Source organism: Electrophorus electricus, chromosome 14 (assembly GCF_041902795.1).
Source record: "Electrophorus electricus isolate QZ-2024a chromosome 14, ASM4190279v1, whole genome shotgun sequence".
Lineage (NCBI taxonomy): Eukaryota > Metazoa > Chordata > Actinopteri > Gymnotiformes > Gymnotidae > Electrophorus > Electrophorus electricus.
Genome location: NC_137510.1, coordinates 23,823,828 through 23,844,869, shown reverse-complemented (window position 1 = coordinate 23,844,869; position 21,042 = coordinate 23,823,828). Strand labels below are relative to the sequence as shown.

The window sequence follows — 21,042 nt, the reverse complement described above, 5'->3', positions numbered from 1 at the left end:
CAACCACAAATATATCACTTATAAATAACGCTCTTAGGTCCTTCTTTTATTCCTTGCTAGCCTTTGACAACTCGTCTGAATTATTTTTAAGTAATTTAACTGGAGCATATATTTGAAATATTATTCACGATGAGAAAGCGGAAATTTTGACATCGCATTACATATAAAATACAATAGCGCCCCCATGTGGGTGGGAGTGCGTGTTGTAGGCGCTTTTGTGTTAGAGAACACACACAGCACATTACACTATAGGCCTCTGTGAATGTGTATTATTAAATGAATTCTGTATCCAACCAAATAATAACAGGTGGTGTGACATTAGTATGTGTGTAGTATCGACATTACTACAGTGTAGTTTGAGCTTCAGTGGTCCGTGTGTGTGTGTGTGTGTGTAATCTCGGACACCCTTCTCCACCCATCTCATTTCACTCCTCCCTACATTTAGCCCAGTCTACTGCTTACATCCCCGCACTCTCTGTGGTACTATGGCGCTACACTTAAACCTTGCCGCATACGTGGCGCTGAATGCCGCATTCTTATTCACTTTGGACCATGTGGCAGTTGCCGTGGGCAACACAGGAGCTTCAGGGTCTCTCTCCGGCCTTCTAACCCCGTATGACGAGCTGTATTATTTGGGAGTTCGAGCGTATTTTACGGAGCAATGGGAGAAAGCCGCGGAGCACATTGAAAAGTCGATATCTACCAGAGAAGCACTTCACAAGATTAGGCGAAAATGTCACGACGAATGTGCAACAACGGGACACGAAATAGCTTCCAAACTAGGTATAAGATTTTTAAACAATGGGGATACATTGTGTTTGCGTGACTACAAAAAGCTATGCGAGGGTATGTCTGTGCATGCTGACAATCTTTGCATTACTGTAGGCTATGTTTTTCTTCTCTTTTTCTTATAATTGCATTTCGATTCAGCGTCAGCAACAATCACTGTCCCAGTCCACCTGGATGATTAAAGTCGTTTTAAAGTCATGCTCAGACTAGAGGGTTTATGCTTAGTGGTGCCGCCACGGACCAGCTGCATTAGTTTTATTTACACAATTTAACAGACCAACAAAACTAAGGTTCATAGAAAATCTTGAGGGCAGTAATGTCGAGCTTATTGTTACTGCATTATCTTACTGTGTGTGTAGACACAGAAAAAGGCAGCAACTGGGATCTGTGGGCGTTGGACTGGATCCAGCAGCAAGCTGAGTGCATAAAGTTCTGCTTGGGCCGAGCAGTCACTCCTGCCGGTCAGCTCCCCGTGTCGACAGACATCGAGTATGAATTCGGGACTCGCAACCCTTACAACTTCCTGCAGCTCACCTACTATAAGGTAGAATGACTCCCTGCGTTACTAGCCTGGCTCGCATTTCAGACCATAAGTTGCATGGACATCCTTAGTCACGCTCTTGCTCCGCACAGCTGGGCAAGCCACAGATGGCCGCCTCGGCTGCGCACACCTTCTTCGTTGCCAACCCGAGTCACCTGGAGATGAGGAACAACATTGAGAAGTACAGGCGCATGGATGGTGTCACAGAGGAGGCCTTTCGGGACCGAGAGAGAGACCCAGAGAAGCACTGGGTAAGAGTGGGAAGGGCGAGGTCAGGAGAGCTTAGATGAAGTACTCGACGTTTCAGTGCTCTCGAACATATACATACCTACCTAAGAAATGAAGTGGAAGATGAGCAGTGGAGAGACATGCTTAACTGTGTACCATAAAAAGCCGTATGCATAATTATACAGTGTGTCTAATTGTTTTTTTTTTTCTTTGTAGTTTTGCCTGGGTCCTGGTTTGTGATGTTTTTGGTGTTATAATTCGGTCCACGCTAAATGAGGGGTATTTGTATTTCTTTGCAAATGGAAGAAAAAAACCCCTCAGTGACTGGACCAGTACATTACACCTTAGACATAACATTTAGTGGAACTCTCTTAAATTTAACAGTTCAGCCTCTTGACCTTCAAAGTCATTCACTCATCTGGGAATACTTTCCTGATTTCACTGCATCTGCTGCTATCGGTTCACCTGTCTGACTACTTGAGTCTCCCCATTTATTAACGGCATATATTTACCCTTATTTCTCTCCCATTTCCTGTCATCTTTCCCACTTTCCCATCATAATTCGCCACCTCTGAATGGGGATTTCAGGAGTTGTACGATGCGGCTCTCCTAGCCGAAAGCTCCTCGGATTTGGCTCGGGCAGCAGAGAGGTGGCAGGAGTGCGTGAACGAGACGCTGAAGCAGACGGACGAGTGCAGGGCTCAGTGCGTGGTGGCGTCACAGCGCCTCCCAGAGGACAGGGAGACTGTCCAGGGAACCTACGAGAATGCCGCAGGTAAGGTTAAAATCTAGCTAATAAATAGGAGCGGGTAAATGAATATAAAACCTAATGAACCCACACGTTTGCTTAGCTATTGCTTTTTAAATGACAAATTATGCTACACACAAAGCTACTATATAAGGCACCCAATTAAGATGTCTGTGGAGATTTCAGTTCATATCTGGTTGTGATGGACAGCAGAAACGGACTCTTTCTTTCTTTTTCAGCACTTTCTCTATCACTGTTGTCATGCAAACAAATGTGTGTGTCTCTGGTGTCGACACGACCTGGAAGAATTTCTCCCCAGGAAGACCTCCTTCCAATGCAGTTGGAACATCTTCATATTGCTCAGTACAAAGGTCAGAGGTCATCAAGACATATGTGATCCAGATGAATGTCAGATGATGGACAATTATGTACAAATCACTTAATACTAGAGGACTAAAGGTGCCTTTTAAATGGCTTTTAAGATAAGAATCAATATTTGTAATTTCAGTGATATAAGCATACTTTCATAGCATGGAAATAGTTATTTGATAATCCTGATGATGATATAGATTATTATTATTATATAGTTTATTAATTTAATTGACCATATGTGCACTGTCTTGAATGTCTCTCTGTCCCGATTTTGTAATTGTAGCAGGGGACCTGAAGGGGGCAGTGCAGACTCTGCGCTCCCTGTTGCTTTTCTATCCGACGGACGCCGACTCGCTCAGTAACCTGCAGCTCTACTCTGAGTTTATAGAGGGCGACGCTGAAGCTCAGGCCACAGTCCCATTACAAGTAGGCTTACTGTGCTCATGTCCATGGAACTGGCGAGGGTGTTTTTACCATGGCTGGGCCCACAGGATGACAGGATAAGGTGGGGTAGATGTGGGTGCATGTTCTGAGGCACAGATGGTAAAGGCAGATTTACTCTTGTTCCATAATGCTTGTACTCGCGCTATTTGGTGATGAGTGATTAACGGCAGCTTTACAAACCCTGCCAATGTCCTATGACCAGGCTGTTTTGTAAAACTGTTTATCACAAAAGGGCAGATTCCTTTTCCAGAAAATGCGATCACAACACCATGGTTCACTTGCCTGAATAAGATGGTGGCAGTCTGTAGAATTGCCAGGTAGTTCAGCTCTTGGCCATGTCTTTCTCTGGGGTTGTCAACACCCCAATCATGAGTTTAAAAGGATTTCAGGCTCGTCATATCTGTCTTCTTAGGAGATTGTCAGATATGTCACCAGAGCTCTAGCAGAGAAGAAACTGCTCTATTTTGGAGTGGAAAATCTGGACTTCGAATTCACTGACCCGGTACAGCACACCTCACAGCTTCTGTCTTTATTCCTTTCGCCCTTTTTTTCCATACTTAAACTAACCAATCAAGGTCTTCCACCCTGTCTGTGACAGGATCTCTGGACGCCTGAGGAGGTAGTGCCTGACTCGCTGAGGGAGCGCTGGAGGTGAGAAAGACAGCCAGACAGACAAGCAGACATACACACCTGCATTAAGGAAGGACTGATTGTGTGAGCTCTTTCCTTTGACATTTTCAGAGCAGAGAGGGAGCAGCTTAATGCGAAACTGAAGGAAGGAGAGAAGGTGCTAGAGGTGGATGACAGTGGCTTCTATGCTGGTGAGTGCCTTCCAGGTACATCTCACAACACTGGTCAGACTTCGGCATCCACTGCTCGACTGCTTCATCTCTCTCGTCCTCTCTCTCTTTCTCTCCATTAGGTGGTCCAGTTCCCCAGGTTGGTGTCACAATAACAATGGACGACGATGCCATGAACGGAACAAATCGCGTTGTGTTGGATGGCGTTCTGTCACAGTCTGAATGTGACACCATGATGCAGCTGGCCAGTGTAAGATGATTGGTCTACACAGTTACTAACTGGTAGATCTACCATGCCGTGGCTCATCAGCTGTGGCAGCAGCAATACCCCGCCAGCGACAGAAAGATCAACAGGGTCTTACCTCACATCCTGCATCTACAGGTTGCAGCGTCGGTTGGTGATGGTTACAGGGGAAGACGTTCTCCTCACACACCTCATGAGAAATTTGAGGGTCTGACAGTTCTAAAAGCTCTTAAGGTGAAGTACTACAAGTTACAGCTTAAAAATCCTGATCATATAATAACATTGGTTAAAAAAAAAATCATGCAGCTTTCAGTAATAATATGTTTATAAATGATTCGTAAAAGCTTTTTTTCTCTTCCAGTTGGCCCAGGATGGAATGGTAAACCAATCAGATGCCAGGCTCTTGCATGAAATGGGGGAGAGAGTTCGAACACTAATGCACTCATATTTCAGGAGCCACTCCATTCTCTACTTCGCCTACACACACCTAGTTTGCCGATCCGCCATTCCAGGTACACACACACACACGAATATATGAACATTTGTGTGCTTGCCCATGTGGATACACATATTTCAGGAAAGTAATTCTTCAAGCGTATGTGTGCGTAGGGCATCAGGAGGGACGTTTGGATCTGTCTCACCCTGTTCATGTGGATAACTGTATACTGGAGCCAGAGACCAGGCAGTGTTGGAGAGAGCTACCTGCATTCACCCACAGAGACCTAAGGTCTTCCGTACACATAGACACACATTCATTGCACATACACACTCCCATTCATTAGTATAGAAAGCAGACTTGTGCACATATGTGTACATATTGTGCTGTGAGATGAATGTGTGAGTATGTTGTTGCAGTGCAGTTCTCTACCTGAATGATGGTTTTGAAGGGGGAGAGATCTTCTTCACGGACAGAGATGCCAAAACAGTTACAGTAAGATGCTGTTTTGTGTGCTGTCCAGAGTTATGCAACTAACACCACTAAACATTTTCAAACGAACGCCCACATACTGAACATCTATAAATACCCCTCCTATATTATATAATAATTATGATTTATATTAATGAATAATATTAATATTAATGTAATAATAATTTGTATGTGCTCTGCCTCTAGGCCAGGGTCAAGCCCACCTGTGGGCGACTTGTTGGTTTCACATCAGGACCCATCAACCCTCATGGTGTTACTGCGGTTACAGTTGGCCGCAGGTGTGCGCTCGCACTGTGGTTTACCACGGAAAAGCACCACAGGGACATGGTGAGAGACTGTTCTGCCCGTATTAGCCAACATGTGCCTGTTTTAAAATTAAAAATAAAAAAAATCTGGTCTGAATAGATTTATTGGTCTTTAATCAACCAGGTGTTAGTTTTTAAGGTAGGAGACAAATGCTTTATTGAACACCAATTTTCAACAAAAATGGGCTAGATAGCAAATAGCAAAGTGTCTAGTTTACTCGAAACATCAATCTTGAATTCCTTTCCTAGTCAAGGGATATGATGAGAATGCAGTGGGAATAGGTCTAAATGTTAATTTTACATCGAAGCAGAGATGTTTATGATTCATTTGTTGTGTAGGTGATTTAACACTGAAGCAGTGATGTCTGTGATTGATTTGTTGCATTTCTTTCCAGCCCCATGATAACGTCTTTGGTTCTCATCTTCTTCTTTTTTTAGCTCTGTTGTGCACAAGCAATGAATAATAGATGCCATACAATGGAAGGACTGCATATAAATTCAAATCGAATGTTCTAGGCTACTAGCCAAAATAACAAAAAATGTGTCATTGAATTTCCAATAGATAGATCGGTATTAATCAGTAATTACATTTATTTTAGAATAATAACACAAGCAGGTGTGCTGAGTGTTTGAAAATAAGTGAATATGTGCATTTTATGTGCTGTGCAACTGTAAATGTTTATGCTCCTCCAGGAACGGGAGGAGGCAGAGGCCATGTGGGCAGCAGAAGGACTGGCCGTAGTAAAAGAAGAAGCAGAAGATCCAAACAGCACCCTTTCACCTGCACGGAGAGGGCGGAGCCAAGCCTCTAAGGGGAGGAGCAAAGAGAGGGAGAGAGTGTCAAGTAGGAGGGATGAACTTTGAAAGCGATGGGTGAATGGGACCAACCATCACACAACCCATTCCACACTGCAAGAACATGCTTGGATCTTTGATCTGTTCATGAACATTCTGTATTCAATCATGACACATCTTGGTGTCAAGATGTTTGTGTGTGTGTGTGTGTGTGTGTGTGTGTGTGTGTGTGTGTGCGCGTGTGCGTGTGTGCGTGTTTATTTTTGTCTCATCCAGATTTGTGTCTATGAAAGGCCGTTTATTAATGCTGTCTCGGGATTTACTATGTGAAATCTCTTTCTCAGAATAAACAGACAATAATGGGATTAACTGAACAGCATTTCAGTCATCGTCTGAATATTTGTTGCTGTGCGAGGTTTAGTCTAAACACATGAGAAGCCAGACAGCAGTCAGTGCACTAGAGGCAGTGCATCAAAAACAAATCGAGAAGGGGAAGAGAGGGAGGGACTGCATTCATTTACACTGATGGAAACTGACAGAACGAGAGTGAGTGGACGGGTGGGGGTGCAGTGGGGAGGCCCGAGAGCAAGATTATAGATAATCCCTCGCAAACAAGCGCATTTGTTTACGAAGCTTACAAAGCTCCCATTTAGAATATGGAATAATAATCCATGTAAGAATCATTTTAATCATTCACATCAAGCCCCCTCCTAGTAATAAACCACATTATGATTTCTTTGCCATTAAAACCAAGGCTTCTTGAACCTGTGTCTCAGGCTTGAGGTATTAATGTTCTCAGTGCTTGCGGTGTGTTAGAGGTTAATGGATGAGGATGTGTTAACTTTTTCCCATGGGCCATAAAGCAGTGTTTACCTGTGTCTAAGAACATGGCAGGTGCATGGAAATGCCACTTGGGTAAATGACCAGCTTACCACTGTGCCTTTACTGTATCGTTTCACACTAAACACAAACTTACACAGTCATCTCAGTTACTCCACCTGAGCTGTGATGAGAACACAGCATGCCAAAATTATGTAAGACTCGGCGCAGGGCCATGCAGTAAGTTCCATGTATAACAGTTTCCAGGGTTTCAGAAAAGATGATTAATAAGAGTGAATAATATTAGGAGTGTTACTTCAGTGGAACAATACGTAAGTCTGTTTTAGGCTGTAATAATTGGGAATGTTTGTCTACTTTATGTCCTTACTACAGCTGTAACTTAGAAAACAAAAAGAATGATGCTCATGAGAACAATCCTCCAGACCTTTCAGACGTACCATTACCTTTGGCTGTTTGTCTGTATAGTCTCCTTTACGTTTGGCATTGCATTGGAATTCCGGTTTTATAGATCAACAATAATAGCATAAAATAACATGTGTATGTATATTATATAAGTGAAAGTATATGACTGTGTTTTATATGATGGACGACCCTTGTGTTCTTGGAGCTGAGTCTGCATGCTTGGCATTCAGTGTGGGCGTCAGACTTTGTCTCCACCCATTCTGCTTGTCTTTGCTGTGTGAGCCTTGTTAAAGGCTTTGTCATTGCTATAAAAATCTTGTTCCTCTAGTAGAAAAATGTCTCTCGATCTTCCTTCCATGCTGACACCAGAAGTGGGATGCTGCCCCAAGCTCGAAGAGAGCAAGCAGCACATCAATGAATTCGAAGGCGGATTCAACTCTGGAGAAGGAGGGTTCCAACTCAACAAGTCCTCAGCAAGTCCTCTCAGTCCTCCTCCCTCTGAATTAGTGGCTTCTCGAACTTTGCTAAATCAGTCTTTGCAAAGCTAGCATATCATGCTGTGCTATTCTAGTGCGACTCCAGTTCAACTCCAGTCCATCTCCAATTCAACAGTCTTACTTTAGTTCCACTCCATGTCCGTTCCAGTCCTATTCTAATTCATTATCACTGGTGTTAATATACATTTTAAAATGATTATTTATAGAAATTTAACAACTATAAAAATCAGCCAGCTGAAGCCAACTGAAGAAGTGTTTGAAGACATTTAACAAATTGAAGGATACACAGAATGCCAGTCTGAAACATCACTTTAGGAGTACCAGTGACATTTCTAATTGACACATATAAAAAAAGAATGTATTTGGCCTATTTGTTTTGTTTTTAAGTGAATGTATCTGTTAAAACATGTATTTTGCTTTCCTTGCAAATGAACAAAAAATAAAACAAACTTCTGACCATATAACTTCTGCTCCTGACACCAAAACTCCATATTTCCGTACCCCATTCCTCTCTCCTCTTCTGGGTCCCTCCCACTGCCTCCCTCCATCCTGTTTTATCCTTTCAACTCTGATCTCATTTCATGCCCTACCATTCTCATCTGTCTTTCAGAGGAGCGGCTGGGAGGTGTGTGGACAGACTGAGCCCCAGAGGTCAGGAGGAGGGTGAAGAAAAACTGCTTGGTGTGAAACACAAGGGGAAAAGGGAGAGGAAAGGTGGAGCGTTGAGGCCAGCCGCGGGGGCGCCAGCACGTAAATACAAACAAACAAACAAACAAGCATACCAAGAGGACATAATCCAGGAGGAGTGAGTAAGTTATTACCTTCTAGGCCTATGTGTTATAGGATATTGTATTTTAAAAGCAATTAGAAGTACAATAATCATTTATTTTATTTTATTCTTCTGTATACTATTCATAGTGGTGTCACATCAATGGTACATGTATAAATCGATGCTCTTCAGTATGATTGTTTAAAAACACTAAATAGTTAATAAATAAATAAGTTATTATAACATATATGCTCTAGTAATTATATAGTAATATGAGAAAGATGGCATTTTTATTTTTCATTAATAGTTAGGAAACTTTATTTAACATAATCTTTTCCTAAAATATGTAAATTGGTGTTATAATTGCATTAGTGACCAGTTACCTTTCAAAACTGTATACTACACAAAAGTAAGCAAGAAAGAAAAGACAGAAAAAAAGAAAGAGAAAAGTGACAAACCTTTAATCTGCCTCTCAACTTCACTGTGCTCCACTAGTTACAGCTTATACTGCAGTTTAAAATAATAACAATGCAGTTGTAATGCAATGAGGGTACTGTAAGGATCAAATTCACTTTTTAATACAGACCGTAAAGGGTGTATTGTTTGAACAAAATCCAATACTATTAATGTTTGAAGTGATCTTTTAGTGCTAAAGAGGGTGACATGCAATTCATGTTTTTCACAAAATATTTCACAATTGCACTCAGAGAGTGATAACAATTTCTGACAATAAAAATCATCTGACATGAAGCCTGTGTCCAGGATTCAAGCAATGTCCAGAGCACACTCACAGTACCCTTGCCCACATAACCTACCCCCCTCTCTCTCTCTCTCTCTCTCTCTCTCTCTCTCTCTCTCTCTCTCTCTCTCTCTCTCTCTCTCTCTCTCTCTCTCTCTCTCTCTCTCTCTCTCTCTCTCTCTCTCTCACCCCTTCTGCATCCCCAGTGCTTATCCAGATGCAGAGAGCAGTATTTAATCGCATAAGAGCAGATTTGACTCAAAAGACCTCCCTTAAAATGTTGGCAGCCTGGAATTAAGCACACTCTTTCCCTCCATGCACCCTTGTTCTCTGATTGGTTCTGATTGGTCCAGCCCTTCTAATTTAGGGTCATCCTTTGGATCTACTGGACCTTAGCAGAATCTGTGTTTTCCATCTCTTTAATAAAGACTATACCGTACTCATGGTATCACCAGTTAAAACAGGGTGGAGACCATGCAAAAGCACAAATCTACATGAAACATGTAATGTGAAAGTCTTTCACTGGTTTCCATGACCAAGCAGTTCCCTCCCTCTCATCCTCCCAGTTCTGTCTCGCTCTCGCCCTCCTTAAACAAATTTTAGGCAAACTCATCTGGTCATGAGAGCCACATTGTTAGTCACTAACACAGATTTAAACAGCAATACAAGAAAAAGTGTTCAGAAATCTACACTCACTTTCCAAGGTAAGGCCTTATTCTAATAACCATTAGGATAGGACGATAAGTCTTCATAATATATGATCTTGGCAAAAGCATTGGTATGTTCTCAGACTGAGATAACTAAAGCAGAAAATAGAATAAATCAGTTTGGGGGAGATTACTAGGTGCTTCTGAGTAAACATCTTCTGTTTCAAACCATTGAATGTGTTGGGCAACTTTAAAGTATTAAGAGGTATTGCCCAATAATGTTAACTTTCTCTGCATTCATGTATGTGTGTATGATTTGTAAGTTCAAACTCTTTCTAACAAGTAAACATCTTTCTATCAGCTTCTAGCTTGGTACTGAGTGTATGACAGACACATGTACACAACCTTTCAAGGGTTTGAAAACACTTGGCATCAATATTCATTATTTTATTCACTAATAACTTGCAGACATAAATAATATAAATCTGATACCAAATGGTATTGTTTAAATTTAGTTTATGATTAATTTAGCATTTCAGGTATTTGGGGAATACTAAATTTTACATAATTGACTAGAATTCTATATAATGTAATTTTTTCACAAATATCTGAGATTTGATCACCATTTTCTGAATGCTAGGCATTCTGAATATTAATTTATCTTCACATCATTCTCACTTCTGTACAGCTTTCTCGGGCATTCTATTCCACTCTACATCATTCTGGACACAGCTAAATTTGTATTTATTTATTTATTTTAACTGCATCCTACAAATGATTAGAAATATAGGAATTTGTATAGTTCTGGTGTCATTATGATTTTATTTATGTATCTGCAACAAAATTGACTTTATATTAATGAAAACATTGACTTCAAACTTTTGAGCAGTGATTTAAACCTTTGAACAGTTCAGGAACTTTCTGGTATTCTACCCTGCTTGATGCTGTACACAAAAGGCTATAACAAACACCAAAAGCACATAATTATTTGTATAAGCAAGTTTATGAGTGTATGTAGGCTTGCATGGGTGTGAATAGGTTCTAAAAGTGTGTGGTTGTGTATTCACATGTTTGTGTGCATCCTTATTTGTGAGCATTTGCAAACCCATTGAGAGGAGTTTGAATTGCAAATGTCCGTCGAAGGCAGGAAACGCCCATTAAAATGTGAAAGATGATAATCCTGTACCACTAAATAACGAACATATTAGTTAACTATTAGCTGAAAAGAGGGCTTATTAATACAACGATTCGATAATGTGAATTTTATTTCATGTGCTTAGTTTCCTCCCAGCATTTTCTCTGCTCACCTGACCTCACTTCCTGTTCATCTGCTTTGGTGACTGTACCTGACACCTGTGGCCATGGGAGAAATGGAGCATCTGCGCAGGGAGGCGGAGAGCCTGAAGGATGACATCACTGTTAGTGTCACCAGGCCAAACTAGTTGTCTAGCAGAAAAATAGATTCATATCTTCATTAAAAACATGTAGCTTAGATTCTTTTTATGCACACACACACACACACACACACACACACACACACACACACACACACACACACACACACACACACACACACACACACACCCGTTTCCCCCTCATGCATTGTTAACGGACCTGCTGTCACTTTTCATGCTGCTTAGCTTGTCATCACAGTCTTGTAACTCAACAGCACTGTGATTGTGTCTGTACGCTGACCCTCTGACTCCCTGCCGCTTGACCTCTGCAGGCAGCCCGCAAAGCAGTGCAGGATGCCACGCTGCAGGACACCGTCTCAGGGACAGCTGTGGTGAGCCGAGTGCAGCTTAAAGCCAGAAAGACCCTGAGAGGCCATCTGGCCAAAATCTACGCCATGCACTGGTCCACAGACTCAAAGTAAACACACTCATACACACAAACACACAAACACATACACACACACACACACACACAGACTCACAGAAAGCAGTGGTTAAGCAGTGGTCTATATACTCCCATGTGATACAAAGGTAATAAAACCCCTGCTTCTAATCTTATGTTTCTACTGCGTGTGAAAATGTTTTCTTTAAGCAACAAAACCTGTGACTGAGTAATTGGGTCAAGAGTCTGAGACTTCTTGCTGTAACGGCCCGAGTGCCACAGGGCGTGGAACAGGATGCATAGACTCCCTCGACAGAGAGAGACGTTTATTAACAAACAACGAATACAACGATGGCACTCACACTTAACACAAACGGAGAACATTAACAACGGCAACATGAAAAAGGGCAAACACAAACAATGACCGACAATACTGCACGCACCAGCCTGGGTTTAAATACATAGACATAATGAGATTAAAACCAGGTACAGGTGTGTGCAGGCGTGGTTACAAACATGAAAAAACAAACAAGACCCTCCCACTGCACACGGCAGGCCAAACCACATGACTCGTGGGAGGAGAGCATTCTGTGACAGTTGCCTTTGATAAGATCAGCCATCAGACTAAATAATGTTTACGCGGTTTGTAGAGCAAGACATATAAATATCCTCTTAGCAGTAATGGTTTAAACAGAGCTCACAGTAGATCTATATCTGTGTCTATTGTTATAATCCCTGTAGCCAATTTTGAAAGGTTTTAATACACTCTCTTTTCTCAGTACAGCAGTCTCAGTTATCTCTATTTTCTCCCTCTCAGACTCTGTGTGAGTGCATCTCAGGATGGAAAGCTGATTGTGTGGGACACATATTCCACCAACAAGGTATTGAGCCTTAATATCAAGCCACTTCAATGTATTGGTCAGGATAATCTGTAAGAACAATTTGACATGACCACAAAGGATGGCCTATTCCACGTTAAACCTGCCTTGATACCTAAACCTAACTTTCACCAGTTATATCCTGTAGATAATCCTCCCCTACACCCAAGGCCAGATTAAGCTCGTTCCTATTTCATGAAAAATTTGGGGCCACTTAAAATGAAGATGCAATATTAAAACAATGAAAGCATAATGAATAGGCCAGTATGAACCAATGAAATAGCACACCTACACTAATTTAATGAAAACAAAAGCCTTGTATATATGGCGACTCCTTGCTTCAGTGTATTCAGTCATTTTTGAATCTCAGTCTTTTATTCTGTTGGGTGGGTATGTGCATGCTGGTACCCCAGATATCACAGAAGTAGCTGCTGAGAATAAGGCAGAGCATTTTAGCCTGAGGCTCTGCAGCACGTTAGGGGAGGAAATGGTGATTGACCTTGTAACCTTGGCCTGCCTGCTCCAGGTCAACGCCATCCCGCTGAAGTCCTCGTGGGTGATGACATGTGCATACGCGCCTTCTGGGAACCTGGTGGCATGCGGTGGCCTGGACAACATGTGCTCCATCTACAACCTGAAGGGCAAGGACGGCAACGTGAAGGTCATGCGCGAGCTAGCCGCACACACAGGTTCGACACACGCGTGTACCCAACACCTTAAACATGCCAGAATATCCGGGCTTTACCAAGATAGATGAAAATTTCATGATACCTTAATTCTAAGATTTATCATTTGATTTGATGTTAAGCCCAAAAGGGGGTAGGTTGTGAGGTCTGTTTTTAGGTTAGGGTCATGCATGGGTTTGCTTCACAAGTGAGAGTTAGAGGAAGGGGTCACTTGGTCCTCAGATTGCAGAAATAAAAGAGCATGCGCTCGTTAATGTGCATGGCTGCTGTTCTTTGCAACGCAGGCTACCTGTCATGCTGTCGCTTCCTGAGTGACAGTGAGATCATCACCAGCTCTGGAGACTGTACGTGGTAAGGACACATTCAATCAGACCACGGCTGACCGAAAGAGTTATGAGAAAGACATGACTCAGTGACATCGCCCAAATCAGCATTAATATAACCCTAACAAAAAAAACAACAACTTCTCCAATCTGATATGGTCTTTCATCTCTCTGTAGTGTTCTCTGGGACATTGAGACTGGCTTGCAGAAAACCATGTTCACTGGCCACATGGGAGACTGCATGTCCCTGGCTGTGTCTCCAGACTTTAACACTTTTATTTCGGGAGCATGTGACTATACAGCCAAGCTGTGGGATATACGAGAGGGTCAGTGCAGACAGACATTTGGAGGCCATGAGAGTGATATAAATGCTATTGGAGTAAGTCTCCCCTCTCTCGCTCTCTCTCTCTCTTTCTCTCTCTCTCAGACACACGCACACACACACTTTAAAGTTCTTCCCCAGCTGCATGACCTTCAGTTACTGGCACATTTACAATGAAGTCAGTGGTATTCACATCACAGCCCTCATGATTCAGGTACTACGGATTTTTCCACCTACCTTTACCTAGGAATCAGTTGTGCTGACGACGTGACCAACCAGTTACACTGACTGTTCAATTAATTACCAGTAATTAGAAAGTCCAGGACTGGATCTGAGGTCTACATTTGCATACCTCTGACAGATTTGTGTCAGTACAGAAACTCTGCGGATCTAAAGTCATATATCCCAAAATATTCTGGGATACATCTGAGTCAGCATCCCCATGGTCTTTATCCTCTGCTTTCTCCTTCCTTGCTTTCTTAGTTCTTCCCCAGTGGTAACGCGGTGATCACAGGCTCAGACGACGCCACCTGCAAGCTGTACGACCTGCGCGCCGACCAGGAGCTGATCACGTACCAGGACTCCAGCATCATGTGTGGGGTCACTTCCCTCGCACCATCACTCTCTGGACGCCTGATCCTGGCTGGCTACGACGACTTCAGCTGCAACATCTGGGACTCGCTGAAGGCTGAGAGAGTGGGTAAGTAGGGCGTGAGAACAGAGGATGGAGAGAAGAGATGGAATGAAGCAGTAGACATTAGAGATAGCAAAGGGCCTGGTTTATGTGACCTTTTCTTGTGCCATAGTCTTCATAGCCTTCTTTCCAGGTGCATAGTCTTTCAGAGCAGCATAGGGGAAAATCTCCCGTGTAAGCTCTGACATTCTCCTCTCTCTGGGTTATTAACTCCGCTATGCTGACAGGAGTGCTGGTAGGTCACGACAACCGTGTGAGCTGCATCGGGGTGACAGCCGACGGGAGGGCATGCTGCACAGGATCATGGGATAGCTTCCTGAAGATCTGGAACTGATGTACCTTCTGGAAGAGCAAGAGGGAGGGGAAAGGGAAAATAAAAAGAGTGGACAGAGGAAGACTTGTGTGGCTATGAAATGGGGGTGGGGGGTGTAGCAGAGTAGGGAAAGAGAGGAACGGGTGTTTTTTGGGCCATGTCTAAAAGAAAGGTGTCCACTTGATACAGAATCGTTTTCGAAAGCAGGCTGACCACTAGCATTTTCTTTTAAAAGAAATAATGCAATAATGTACAGAAAGGAGATGAACCGATAGCCTTTCAGGGTTCCGTATACTCTGGGTAACTGCAGAAGAGCTGAGTTACTACATAGTTTGGTGGGAGAGAACAAGAAAATTAGTTGAACATAGCTACATTTGTGTTGGTTTGACAAAAGATACTTGATGTTAATGATTCCTAATAAAATGGAATGTAAGGATACATGCCCTAAAAAATACTAAACTGTTGTAACATGTACATAGTGAAACATAATACAGGAATGGCAGGAATAATACAGGAATAATGCAATATTTTTGGATAGATTTTCTAAATTAGTTATGCAGAACGATTCAAAGAAATGCAATGATTCACAGATTATTACTGAGTTATGACTTTTTGACATGGTTTGTTGTATCTTAGATATCTGAATTTACTTGAATTGAATTATAGATATCTGTTATTTATTTGCTACTTTTGATGGATTTGGCTTGTCTTTTTTCCCATAGTATACGTTTAGTGTCCTCGGACTGTCCTTTCATTTTCCACTGCTCTGGAACAGGACCATTAAATGATTGTCAGCCATGATTCTCCTACCTCATTGTTGAACGCAAAGCTCATAATGAGAGGTGAAGACCTAGGAAAAGTACACCTAGTACATTGCTGAATGGAGGAGAACAATGACTCCACAGTTCACTGACCACCAACCCAAAATACATGATCTTTGCGTGATCTTTTTCTAAACTCTTTACATCTTTACAGCTGATGAAAGATAAACATAAAAGTCAGACTGGCTCACGAATTAACCAATCTGGAAACCTCTCTACAGGAGGGGTCTTCTCCCTGCTTGTCAGTTATTTTGCATGTATACGCCCTCACGCCAGAGAAGAGTAGCCTGTGCAAAAAAAAAGGAGGCTTTGAAGAAAGGTTTGGATGAAGGGCATGAGATTGAAGGGAAGGGTGGACTATGTTGGAGCAGAAGTTAGCAAGAATGGTTACAGCAGTTGCCAGGTTTCAAATGTGTAAGCATAGTATTATAATGCAACATGTCAGCCATCCAAAATTCAGAAATAAGACCAGTTTTGGACAGTTAGGGAAGTCCTAGAGTTACTTTGCTATGTGCTGATGGTCTGTGAGTGGGAGACATGTTTTTGTTGTAGCTGGCACGTGTTATCTCCAGTGAAGTGTTAAAAATGTCTTTAAACACTGAGGACAGTTGGTCAGCACAGGGAGCTGCTTCAGGGTGGGGGGGAGAAACAAAGTCAGGTCCAGCTGCCTTTTGGGGGTTCTGTCTCTTGAATTGCCTGTTTTCATCCACCTATGAAATGCAAAGTTATTGTGTTTGGGGAGGTTGGAGGGCCGTAACAAGGTGGCAGCCTTACCCTTTACTGAGGTGTTGGGGCTGGAGATGGGGGCAGAAGTCAGGACTGCCCTTTTGTCTTTCAAATTGGCAGTAAAACTCATTTAGCTTATTAGCCAGGCATGAATCATTTATTGAGTAGGGAGCTTTCAGTTTAAAATTAGCAATCTGTCTGAAACCCTTCCAGATGGAGGCTGAGTTACTTGAGAATTGCTGTTTAAGTTTCCTAGAGACCATGGCCAACACAGAGCACTGAAACACAGCAGAGTGCAATTTTACTCTTATTAGAAACAAAAGGTCATGTTACTGCTTATCAGATTTGGTGGTCTTGTATGGGAACAAGTAATTTTGTACTCATTTGCTCACTTATGCTTGTACCATTGCCCATGAACCAATAGTGAGGACTAGAACCATTTAAGAGTGCTTTCTGTACAAATTGATCCCACAGGACTTGGTGCAGACTATGACCTGATATTACAGGAACTTTAGTGGAAGTGTGGTTTTGTTGGTTTAGTTACCTTTATCTAATATTTCCTTAGACAATGTATTCCTATTAAAAAAAAGTTACTTGCAGCTTCCCCCCCCCCTTTCTAAAAGTGATATAGCAACATGAGTAAGGATACAACCAAACACGTTGTCTCAGACATGCCCAAAGACCCATATGAATTCACATTGTTCCCCAAAAAGAACAAATGCCATAGAAATTTGATAAAATAATTGTAATTTTATTTACATAAAAAAAAAAAAAGATGGCAGAAAAGGGAATGCATGACACACACACTGAATTCAATTACATTAAAGCTGCTTCCTGAGAAAAAATTAGAGTTCCATGTACAGTGTTGGTAGCAAATTTCATTCAGACCAGGTTCATCTTTTACTGGTTCTCTTTGTTGAGAGAGAGAATAAGTGCTCTTCTGTCAATCTGGCCAAACCTCTGCTTCTCTGGAGTAGAAACTTTCAGCTTCATCTGAACAAAGGCAAGACAATGGTGCGTTGATCCATTTTGATAGTCAGTAAATGAAATTGTTCAAATCACACAACTGAAAAAAATCAATCAATCCAAATGAAGGGCAGGTTGCATGTAAATGCAGCTCAATTCCAACCCTAAATATGAAAGAATTTAAACATGTGAATGTTACATCTAATCTTTGGTTTGTTGTAGGTTATTCCTCAATGCTTTATTTGATGGCACTAATTTCATTACGAGGTACATATGGAGTGCTTTTTTAAAAATGTACACAATATCAGCCTGAAACCATAAACGCACTCAGACCATTACAACACTAATATTATAGTTTTTTTCTGGTACTATTAATGTGCTTTCATCTGGGAGATTGTTGAGATTTTAAGAATGCCACACCTGATGTGTGAACTAGTAAAAAGCCACAGACAAAACAATGATGGATCAAGCCCCAACAGACCTGTGCAGTATGATCTCTGGGTGAATTGGCTTCCTTAAGGACCTGCAGAGGAGATCTGCCTTCACTAAGAAGAGCTTTGCCTGCAACAGAGACACATTTCAAAAGTAAAGGACTACAATATTTAGATCCAATCAAATACATTTAAAACTGATTAAAATAAATGCCTCCATTCTGCAGACAACCTTCACTGCCACACTCCTAACCCAAGCCAAGATATGCATCTCCTTTTACCAGCCAGTGCCAAATAAACAAACCCTTCCATATGGAACCAAGGAAACTCACCTCTCTGTTTCTGCTTGGCGAGCACCACTTTATTCTCATTCTCATCAATAGCTGGTTTCCGAGTAGAGATGGGGGAGAAGGAGGACCCTCGAGCAGGGACCCCTCTGGCCCTGACACCTGTCGCCCCAAATCCTACACCCAGCCACTGGGGTTTAAACACTGCCTGGCTTGGGCTGCGGGCATCAAACTTGGGAAACCTAATGCCAGTCAGGGGGGAATCTTTTGGAGCATTAAGATTCAGGCTAGGCTTAGGGGCACCAGCTGATACAGGAACAGCCATTTTGGGTTTCTCTGGTTCTAGAGGCCCCTGCTCTGGTTTTTCAGGGTCTCCTGCTGTGACGTCCTGTGCACAGAAAAGAAAACATTTTTAAAATCCCATCTGCCGCATAGAAAAATGCACCCCCAGGGGTACAATTCCCAGTAAAAAGCACCAACCTCTAGCTCAGATGGCTGAGCAGCATCTGGCGGATGCAAAATGGCTCCGTGGACTGGAGAAGAGGGCTGGATGGGCTCACTGGTGCCATGAGGGTGGGCGTAGCAGTGGTCACCATCCTGCTCATCCTCCAGTGGAGGAAGAGGAGTGGCGGGACGCTCATCATTTGAGGAGTAGAACTCGGGAGAATAGACACCCTCGCGGCAGGCAAGCAGGCTGAGGCTGAGCTGCCTTTTGAGCGGAGACTCCTCGAGAAGCAGGGCCTCCTCTGCCTCTTCTAGCGAGACCTCGGTGTCCACTTCCACCTCTCCAACCAGCACAAATGGGCTGGCAGCGAAGGAGCCATAGCCCACCGAGGTGCTGCAGGGCACTGGGGTAGACGCCGTGTCAGCACCCCCACTGAGGGATGTGCGAGGTGGGAGGAGGGGCTCTGTAGAGCAAAGCTCCTCCTGGTGCTGCTCCACACTGGGCAGGCTAGGACATTTAGGGAAGGGGGCAGGGGCCAGGGCAGCAGAGCCAGAGAACCGCATCGCAGCGTCATTAAGGAAAAACGTGCTCAGGCGGCGAGCAAATGAGCTGACGGCCACTGAAAAGATAATGTGCAGAAACGAGCATCAGGGCCAACGAGTCCAAATCTTGGTAGTGAGTAGTGTAGCTTTAATTGACAATCGTTATAGAAATTGTTGCCAATATAAGAAGCGACAAGCATGTGAATATGCTGCAAAAATACATGAGTAATCTCTGGTAACATGAGTTTACAAGAACACATTGCTAATGAAGCAGATCAAAATGACATGCGAGTACACTTATTCACACTCATTCCCCATTGTCTCACCTTTCATGCCGTCCTTCAACGGGGTGCGAATGATACCAGGTGTGGGTGAACGTGGGTCAACACACACTGGTCCAACGGTCTCCTGGACATCTTGGACACAGGAGGCTGTGCCTCCCACCTACAGCATTCAACAGAATAAACACCAGCACTCACAGTAGCCGAGTGTCAGCTTGCAGCTCATGGCAACCCAGAGGAAAGGGCACATTTTCAAAAGACCATCTCGCTACACTGAAATAGATGTTACCTGTATAGGTGTGCGGCTGAAGTCACAGGACGGGGACCGAGGGTCGGAGAGCTGCGCCACACGCTGATTTGTAAGTCGATTGATTGGTTTAGGCGTTGATGCCACAGCTATCTTGCTCTCATTGGTACCCATGTTAAGAACCTGTTTATAATAAGACAATTCGCAAAAATAAGAGATACGTGTGTGTATGTAGAGTACAGCGCTGTCTTATTTGTTAAATTAAGCACAAAGTTCCGAACTGGCTGGGAGAGGCTGAACCAACTGGCTATTATCTAGCCAAGTCAGCTAATTGAATGCAATGCTGTTATCTTAATTAGGTTATCTAACGCTAGGTAACGCCTACATTCAAACATACATGCTCCGCTAGCTAACCACTTCCACTAGTTAATCTCATATTTTCTGTTAGCAATGCCAACCTATGGTTAGATTATCTAAAATAAAATCGAATTAGCGATGCATCGAGGATGACATGAAAGTTGCAACTCTGCTAGGAAAGTTAACTTATATTAACTTTAAATGTACTAGCTAGCTAGTTAGCTATATTGGTATAACAACTTCTTTGTGGCTAGCCAGAGAGAAAAATATGGAAAGTTCTCACACACCAGGGTGTTTGTGTGCGCCTCTGCTGCTAATTAAAGTGTTAACATTTAACTAATAGCAAAACATAACAATTGCTATCTGGCAAACCATCCAAATTTTCCCACCTTAGAAAAAATGTGACTCACAGCCGCACAAACACTTGTTTCCTCGGCGTCCCTTATCCAAGGTCCCCTCGCTTTGTAGTGTAATCTCTGAAGCACCGAGCGACCTGCCACACCAAACCGATACACAGCCGCGTGTTCCGCTGCAGGGAGCGTTTAAACGTGCGCGGTGTGTTTGCGGCAATTTTCAAATGATCCAATGAGCGCTCACGCACGTCCCCGTGTCTGCATTGTTGATTGGCTGAGAGCTGACGCCGACTGAGTGACGCTCACTGGGTGTTTAAACATTATTTGAAACGTAACAAAGTCAAAATTGTGTTTTGGCATTTATCCAAAACTGCGAATTTTCCCTTTTCTTTAAAAATCAACGCCATACATTCATACGAATTTAATATTACGTCTTGAACATTGCG

General features: G+C 42.7%; 3 protein-coding genes across 9 annotated transcripts; 2 read left to right on the top strand and 1 right to left on the bottom strand.

The window, feature by feature from the left end:
* The first annotated feature begins 429 nt into the window (after positions 1–429).
* Positions 430–6,568, top strand: p3h3 (prolyl 3-hydroxylase 3). 2 transcript variants are annotated; one of them, XM_026999123.3, is made up of 16 exons: positions 432–783; positions 1,149–1,333; positions 1,423–1,581; positions 2,147–2,333; positions 2,546–2,677; positions 2,962–3,104; positions 3,535–3,624; positions 3,721–3,773; positions 3,864–3,943; positions 4,045–4,172; positions 4,305–4,400; positions 4,528–4,678; positions 4,776–4,893; positions 5,022–5,097; positions 5,281–5,421; positions 6,093–6,568. In XM_026999123.3, exons 1-16 carry the CDS (start codon positions 486–488, stop codon positions 6,261–6,263), a joined length of 2,208 nt encoding a protein of 735 aa, XP_026854924.2. In that variant the 5' UTR covers positions 432–485; the 3' UTR covers positions 6,264–6,568. The 2 variants fall into 2 exon arrangements, 1 of the variants encoding a protein (XP_026854924.2); XR_014117073.1 differs by lacking the exon at positions 6,093–6,568 and having other exon boundaries at positions 430–783; positions 5,027–5,097; positions 5,281–5,420.
* Positions 6,569–8,354: 1,786 nt separating this feature from the next.
* gnb3a (guanine nucleotide binding protein (G protein), beta polypeptide 3a) lies at positions 8,355–15,941 on the top strand. 5 transcript variants are annotated; one of them, XM_081695835.1, is made up of 9 exons: positions 8,355–8,738; positions 11,369–11,506; positions 11,815–11,960; positions 12,742–12,805; positions 13,329–13,491; positions 13,773–13,839; positions 13,989–14,190; positions 14,617–14,833; positions 15,055–15,941. In XM_081695835.1, exons 2-9 carry the CDS (start codon positions 11,450–11,452, stop codon positions 15,159–15,161), a joined length of 1,023 nt encoding a protein of 340 aa, XP_081551961.1. In that variant the 5' UTR covers positions 8,355–8,738; positions 11,369–11,449; the 3' UTR covers positions 15,162–15,941. The 5 variants fall into 5 exon arrangements, with proteins under 5 accessions (XP_081551961.1, XP_081551960.1, XP_081551964.1 ...); XM_081695834.1 differs by having other exon boundaries at positions 8,356–8,742; XM_081695836.1 differs by lacking the exon at positions 8,355–8,738 and adding an exon at positions 8,751–10,145.
* A 707-nt stretch (positions 15,942–16,648) lies between these two features.
* On the bottom strand, positions 16,649–21,015 carry cdca3 (cell division cycle associated 3). Of its 2 annotated transcripts, none has more exons than XM_026999149.3 (7): positions 20,654–21,015; positions 19,929–20,069; positions 19,685–19,802; positions 18,852–19,435; positions 18,417–18,759; positions 18,135–18,214; positions 16,649–17,680 (listed from the first exon to the last, which is right to left on the bottom strand). In XM_026999149.3, the coding sequence occupies exons 2-7, from the start codon at positions 20,058–20,060 to the stop codon at positions 17,588–17,590; spliced, it is 1,350 nt and encodes a 449-aa protein (XP_026854950.2). In that variant the 5' UTR covers positions 20,061–20,069; positions 20,654–21,015; the 3' UTR covers positions 16,649–17,587. The 2 variants fall into 2 exon arrangements, with proteins under 2 accessions (XP_026854950.2, XP_026854949.2); XM_026999148.3 differs by having other exon boundaries at positions 16,650–17,680; positions 20,633–21,015.
* Between the last annotated feature and the right edge of the window lie 27 nt (positions 21,016–21,042).

What these genes read in the sequence shown, in the direction of transcription:
- p3h3 (XM_026999123.3), top strand. Translation starts at nt 486, where the DNA reads ATGGCGCTACACTTAAACCTTGCCGCATACGTGGCGCTGAATGCCGCA. An exon ending in GAGACCCAGAGAAGCACTGG is followed by an intron (nt 1,582 to 2,146) that starts GTAAGAGTGGGA and finishes TGGGGATTTCAG; the next exon opens with GAGTTGTACGATGCGGCTCT. An exon ending in TGACAGTGGCTTCTATGCTG is followed by an intron (nt 3,944 to 4,044) that starts GTGAGTGCCTTC and finishes TCTCTCCATTAG; the next exon opens with GTGGTCCAGTTCCCCAGGTT.
- gnb3a (XM_081695835.1), top strand. Translation starts at nt 11,450, where the DNA reads ATGGGAGAAATGGAGCATCTGCGCAGGGAGGCGGAGAGCCTGAAGGAT. An exon ending in GTGATATAAATGCTATTGGA is followed by an intron (nt 14,191 to 14,616) that starts GTAAGTCTCCCC and finishes TTGCTTTCTTAG; the next exon opens with TTCTTCCCCAGTGGTAACGC. An exon ending in GCTGAAGGCTGAGAGAGTGG is followed by an intron (nt 14,834 to 15,054) that starts GTAAGTAGGGCG and finishes CTATGCTGACAG; the next exon opens with GAGTGCTGGTAGGTCACGAC.
- cdca3 (XM_026999149.3), bottom strand. Translation starts at nt 20,060, where the DNA reads ATGGGTACCAATGAGAGCAAGATAGCTGTGGCATCAACGCCTAAACCA. An exon ending in TCAGCCGCACACCTATACAG is followed by an intron (nt 19,803 to 19,928) that starts GTAACATCTATT and finishes TGAATGCTGTAG; the next exon opens with GTGGGAGGCACAGCCTCCTG. An exon ending in GTTGAAGGACGGCATGAAAG is followed by an intron (nt 19,436 to 19,684) that starts GTGAGACAATGG and finishes TTATCTTTTCAG; the next exon opens with TGGCCGTCAGCTCATTTGCT.